The 6,653-nt window shown below is 47.1% G+C and overlaps 1 protein-coding gene across 1 annotated transcript; it reads left to right on the top strand.

The window, feature by feature from the left end:
- Nucleotides 1-334: 334 nt before the first annotated feature.
- LOC123066835 (alpha-amylase/subtilisin inhibitor-like) lies at nt 335-1,179 on the top strand. The gene has a single exon (XM_044489837.1). It carries the CDS (start codon nt 398-400, stop codon nt 1,097-1,099), a length of 702 nt encoding a protein of 233 aa, XP_044345772.1. The 5' UTR covers nt 335-397; the 3' UTR covers nt 1,100-1,179.
- The last annotated feature ends 5,474 nt before the right edge of the window (nt 1,180-6,653 follow it).

Consider the following 6,653-nt stretch of genomic DNA (forward strand, 5'->3'; position numbering starts at 1 on the left):
ATATATATATATATATATATATATAACTTGTCATTAATAAATGGAGGATTGCACTGTATATCCAACTATCTATCCGAGGAATAAAGAAAAAAGAAATTCATTAATAAATGAAGCACTGTATATCTCCCTACCTATGCACACACAACAAACTGATCGAAGAAGAAAAAAACTATGACACTAATGAGGCTTGTATGTAGTAATTGTTGCGGCAGAAAGAACCGAATGTAGGACATTGAATGAGATCCACCTACAATCTCGAAATACTATGCATATCTGTCCTTTTTAAATGCCAGAAATTACATGTTCCTCGCCACACCATCTATATAATCCTACTATCTGGATGCCGCTGAGCAGAACAACACAATCAACTTAATTACGAGTTCCTACTTTCATAGCCATGGAACACTTCCGTTTCCTGGTCATCCTCTCACTCTCTGGCTTGGCCATGGCCTTGCAGCTAATCAGCCCGTGCAACGCTGCGCAAGCTCAGCCGCAGGCGATCTACGACACAGATGGCCATGAGCTAACAAGCCACAACATGTACAACATCATGCCGGTGGACCGCAATCTGAGCGACCAATGTGTCTACGTTAGCTCATTACGGGACCCCAGATGTCGTATGCGTGCGATTCTAACACCGTGCAAGAAGTTTGGCAGGAATCCAGACGGGTATGTTTCGATCAAGCTGGCGGAGGGGAGCTCCAGCTCCAGCACGGAGGCGTCACCTCGCCTCTCGACCGACGTCGTGATCGAGTTTCGCGGCGTGGTCACCTGGTGCATGCATCGTCTCCAGTGGTACGCCCACGGAGGGATCACCAACCAGACGCATGTGACAGTCGACCGCCCCGAAGGGATGGAGGGGTGCGAAGCGCCGGCAGGCACATGCAAGAAGAGTTTCATGTTTCGCGTCGAGAAGCACGGCACCGGGTACAAGCTGATGTCGTGCTTCCATGCGCCGTGCCGCGATCTGGTGTTGTTCGACTACAATGGACACAGGTGGCTGACCGTAGAGAAAGATGGGCGTGAGCCTCTGGTGGTTGTGTTCAAGAAGTTCCATCTCGCCAGCTTGCCTCCTGCAAATCCTCCCCAACTAGGCTAGTGCCGATGCTACTATGTATGTGTACTTGCTTAACCGTTTGATGCAAGGAATAAATTTCTAGTAGAAGCATGAAACAGTCCTATTTTGCGTCTCGTCCGGTATTGCTTTCTTTTTTCGGGTCATTCTAGTGCACCACGTATCAAAGTGTTTTGAGACCTTGATCGGAACATCATGAGCTCACCCAGCTGTCCACATGAGTCGAGTTAATTACAAGAAACCACCACATTTATGACTAGGTTTGCGGGAAACCACCAACTCGTTAATTTATTGCAAAGAACACCGGAAAATCTGTTAAGTCGTTGCAAACAGCACTGGTAGGATGATTTGGCCCATTTAATCATTTTTTAACAGGTAGGGCTAATTTGTAAGGGGCTAAATACATACACACCGGTGGATCCAAAAATAAAATGCAATCAACCCCCTGCTCTCGATCACCTTCTCTCGATCCGATCAGGAGGAGGCTACAGCCGCCACCCCTTGTACCTGACCGCGCCGCCCCCACCGGCTCCTGTCGCCACGGCCGGAAGCCCACCGCCGTCCCCGCCTTTCCTCATCTCCTCCTCCATGCCATGCGTTGTCCACGATGCCGGCTAGGACCTCCGGTAGAGCTCGCGCCCCTAACCTCCAGCGAGGTGTCGTCCCTAAGCCAGCGAGATTTTTACCGCATCACTCCCTCCTCATGCGTGATGAACCGGACGCCCTAAGCCACCGTGCCCTTCTCCTACCTACGATTGCGTGCGCCTAGGATCCGAGTGGCCTCGGCTGCTCCGACCTCTGCGGCCAGTCCATGGCGCGGACGTCATCGCTCCTAGGCAAGGACAAGAAGCAGCACGCCTTGTGAGCTCGTCGTTGTCCTCTAGCGAGGGGCGCCATGGGAGGCTGCAGGCAGGGTCACCGGCGCAGGCGGCCATGGTGGTTGGCAAACTGGGATGTGGTCTTATAGGACGGCGGCTGTCTGGAGGTAAGTGGCGGGAGATGGTTGTCCGATGGGGCTGCAAGGGAGGCAGGGGCGGAGGTGCTGCAGGTCGGGCGGGAGGCGACAAACTGCGGTGCGCAGCAACAAGAAGGGGATGAAGAGAGGGTGGGCCGCATGGAGGAGCTCCCTGGTAGTTGTCCATAGGGGGGTGTTGATTGCGTTTAGTTTTGGGTTCCAGGGGTGTTTGTGGCAATTATTTGTGTAGTCAGCTTCTTACTATCCTATCCTACTTGCCAGAAAGTGATCAAATGGGCTAGATCACCCTATCCGTGCTTTTTGCAACGACTTAACAGAGTTTTCATTGTTTTTTGCGACGGATTAATGAGTTGGTGGTTTTCTGAAAATCTAGCCGCAAATGTGGTGGTTTCTTGCAATTGACTCACATGAGTCCCATAAAACCCACCTGAAGCGGTCGCGCACTTTCCCTTCTTATCTCTTCCACGGTTTCAGATGTTTCTTGTTCGTTCCCCATCTCTGAAGCCAGCGTCGGTCATCTCTGCCTCTCCTCGGATCCATCGTCCTACTACTCCGGCTAGCTCCTCTGCCATCCTAATCTCTCCTCCTTGAGATCGTTCATTCTCCACGCCTCCTTCCTACACTGCAGCCCTCTCCTTGGTTTGTGCACCCGGTGCTGCGTGCAGTCATTGTCGCTGCATATAGCGAGCTGGGGGCGACACTAGGGCTGTGACTGGTGTCCGACTTGATACAACCGTAGTCGCATAACGGCGCTGCTATGACCTCCACATCATGTTGCTACAACTAGTGAGAGGGCGTGCTACAACCTGTGCATGGCAATGCTGCTACACGCCCACTGCCTCCTGATGTTCGAGACGACATGCGCACACAACACCTGATGTTGAAGACGATACACACACACTACACCCCCCGTGTGCTGCGACTAGCAACAAATTGGTGTTGGATATGGCGCCGACAGTGCTGCAAGTGGCAACCGCCGAGGCTGGTCCTGACATGGGATGTTGCAACCACGCCCTCAGCAAGCTAGTGTTGGGGAACGTAGTAATTTCAAAAAACTTCCTACTCACACGCAAGATCATGGTGATGCATAGCAACGAGAGGGGAGAGTGTTGTCCACATACCCTTGTAGACCGAAAGCGGAAGCGTTAGAACAACGCGGTTGATGTAGTCATACGTCTTCACGGCCCGACCGGTCAAGCACCGAAACTGCGGCACCTCCGAGTTCTAGCACACGTTCAGCTCGATGACGTACCTCGAACTCCAATCCAGCCGAGTGTCGAGGGAGAGTTCTGTCAGCACGACAGCGTGGTGACGATCTTGATGTTCCACCATCGCAGGGCTTCGCCTAAGCACTGCTACAGTATTATCGAGGTGGACTATGGTGGAGGGGGGCACCGCACACGGCTAAGAGATCCAAGGGATCAATTGTTGTTGTGCCTAGAGGTGCCCCCCTGCCCCCGTATATAAAGGTTCAAGGGGGAGGGGGCGGCCGGCCAGGAGGAGGCGCGCCAAGGAGGAGTCCTACTCCCACCGGGAGTAGGATTCCCCCCTTCCAAGTAGTAGGAGTAGGAGTCAAGGAAATGGGGAAAAGAAGAGAAGAAAGGAGGGGGCGCAGCCCTTCCCCCTAGTCCAATTCGGACTAGGCCTTGGGGGGGGGCTCCCAGCCTCTCCTCTCTCTTTCCCCTAAAGCCCAATAAGGCCCATATACTCCCCGGCGAATTCTCGTAACTCCGAAAAATACCTGAATCACTCGGAACCTTTCCGAACTCCGAATATAGTCGTCCAATATATCGATCTTTACGTCTCGACCATTTCGAGACTCCTCGTCATGTCCCCGATCTCATCCGGGAATCCTAACTCCTTCGGTATATCAAAACTCATAAACTCATAATATAACTATCATCGAAACCTTAAGCGTGCGGACCCTATGGGTTCGAGAACAATGTAGACATGACCGAGACACGTCTCCAGTCAATAACCAATAGCGGAACCTGGATGCTCATATTGGTTCCCACATATTGTACGAAGATCTTTATCGGTCAGACCGCATAACAACATAGGTTGTTTCCTTTGTCATCGGTATGTTACTTGCCCGAGATTCGATCGTCGGTATCTCAATACATAGTTCAATCTCGTTAGTGGCAAGTCTCTTTACTCGTTCCTTAATACATCATCCCGCAACTAACTCATTAGTTGCAATGCTTGCAAGGCTTATGTGATGTGTATTACCGAGAGGGCCCAGAGATACCTCTCCGACAATCAGAGTGACAAATCCTAATCCCGAAATACGCCAACCCAACATGTACCTTCGGAGACACCTGTAGAGCACCTTTATAATCACCCAGTTACGTTGTGACGTTTGGTAGCACACAAAGTGTTCCTCCGGTAAACGGGAGTTTGCATAATCTCATAGTCATAGGAACATGTATAGGTCATGAAGAAAGCAACAGCAACATACTAAACGATCGTGTGCTAAGCTAACAGAATGGGTCATGTCAATCACATCATTCTCCTAATGATGTGATCCCGTTAATCAAATGACAACTCATGTCTATGGCTAGGAAACATAACCAGCTTTGATCAACGAGCTAGTCAAGTAGAGGCATACTAGTGACAATCTGTTTGTCTATGTATTCACACATGTATTATGTTTTCGGTTAATACAATTTTAGCATGAATAATAAACATTTATCGTGAAATAAGGAAATAAATAATAACTTTATTATTGCCTCTAGGGCATATTTCCTTCAGTCTCCCACTTGCACTAGAGTCAATAATCTAGTTCACATCACCATGTGATTTAACACTAATATTCACATCTGCATGTGATTAACACCCATAGTTCACATCGTCATGTGACCAACACCCAAAGGGTTTACTAGAGTCAATAATCTAGTTCACATCGCTATGTGATTAACACCCAAAGAGTACTAAGGTATGATCATGTTTTGCTCATGAGAGAAGTTTAGTCAACGGGTCTGTCACATTCAGAGACGTATGTATTTTGCAAATATTCTATGTCTACAATGCTTTGCACGGAGCTACTCTAGCTAATTGCTCCCACTTTCAATATGTATCCAGATTGAGACTTAGAGTCATCTGGATCGGTGTAACAGCTTGCACCGATGTAACTCTTTACGACAGGCTCTTTTTATCACCTCCATAATCGACAAACATCTCCTTAGTCCTCACTAAGGATATTCTTGACCGTTGTCCAGTGATCTACTCTTAGATCAAAATTGTATTCCTTTGCCAAACTCAGAGCAAGGTATACAATAGGTCTGGTACACAGCATAGCATACTTTATAGAACCTATGACTGAGGCATAGGGAATGACTTTTCATTCTCTTTCTATTTTCTGCCATGGTCGGGTTTTGAGTATTACTCAACTTCACACCTTTGCATCACATGAAAGAACTCTTTCTTTGACTGTTTCATTTTGAACTACTTCAAAATCTTGTCAAGGTATGTACTCATTGAAAAATCTTATCAAGCGTCTTGATCTATCTCTACAGATCTTGATGCTCAATGTGTAAGCAGCTTCACCGAGGTCTTTCTTTGAAAAACTCCTTTCAAACACTTCTTTATGCTTTCCAGAAAATTCTACATTATTTCCGATCAACAATATGTCATTCACATATACTTATCAGAAATGTTGTAGTGCTCCCACTCACTTTATTGTAAATACAGGCTTCTCCAAAAGTCTGTATAAAATCATATGCTTTGATCAACTCATCAAAACGTATATTCCAACTCCGAGATGCTTGCACCAGTCCATAGATGGATCGCTGGAGCTTGCACATTTTGTTAGCACCTTTCGGATTGACAAAACCTTCTGGTTGCATCATATACAACTCTACTTCCAGAAATCCATTCAGGAACACAATTTTGATATTCATTTGCCAGATTTCATAAAATGTGGCAATTGCCAACATGATTCGGACAGACTTAAGCATCGTTACGAATGAGAAAATCTCATCATATTCAACACCTTGAACTTGTCGAAAAACCTTTCGCAACAAGTCGAGCTTTGTAGATAGTAACACTACTATCAGTATTCGTCTTCCTCTTGAAGATCCATTTATTTAACATGGTTTGCTGATCATCGAGCAAGTCAACCAAAGTCCATACTTTGTTCTTATACATGGATCCTATCTCAGATTTTATGGCCTCAAGACATTTCGCAGAATCTGGGCTCATCATCGCTTCTTCATAGTTCGTAGGTCCATTATGGTCTAGTAACATGACTTCCAGAACAGGATTACCGTACCACTCTGGTGTGGATCTTACTCTGGAAGACCTACGAGGTTCGGTAGTAACTTGATCTGAAGTTTCATGATCATCATCATTAGCTTCCTCACTAATTGGTGTAGGAATCACATGAACTGATTTCTGTGATGAACTAATTTCCAATAAGGGAGCAGGTACAGTTATCTCATCAAGTTCTACTTTTCTCCCACTCACTTCTTTTGAGAGAAACTCCTTCTCTAGAAAGGATCCATCTTAGCAACGAATAACTTGCCTTCGGATTTGTGATAGAAGGTGTACCCAATAGTTACCTTTGGGTATTCTATGAAGACACACTTCTCCGATTTGGGTTCG

The sequence above is a fragment of the Triticum aestivum genome, chromosome 3B (assembly GCF_018294505.1).
Source record: "Triticum aestivum cultivar Chinese Spring chromosome 3B, IWGSC CS RefSeq v2.1, whole genome shotgun sequence".
Classification (NCBI taxonomy): Eukaryota; Viridiplantae; Streptophyta; class Magnoliopsida; order Poales; family Poaceae; genus Triticum; species Triticum aestivum.

Excerpts from the sequence above, each read along its gene's own strand:
- LOC123066835 (XM_044489837.1), top strand. The coding sequence starts at position 398 with ATGGAACACTTCCGTTTCCTGGTCATCCTCTCACTCTCTGGCTTGGCC.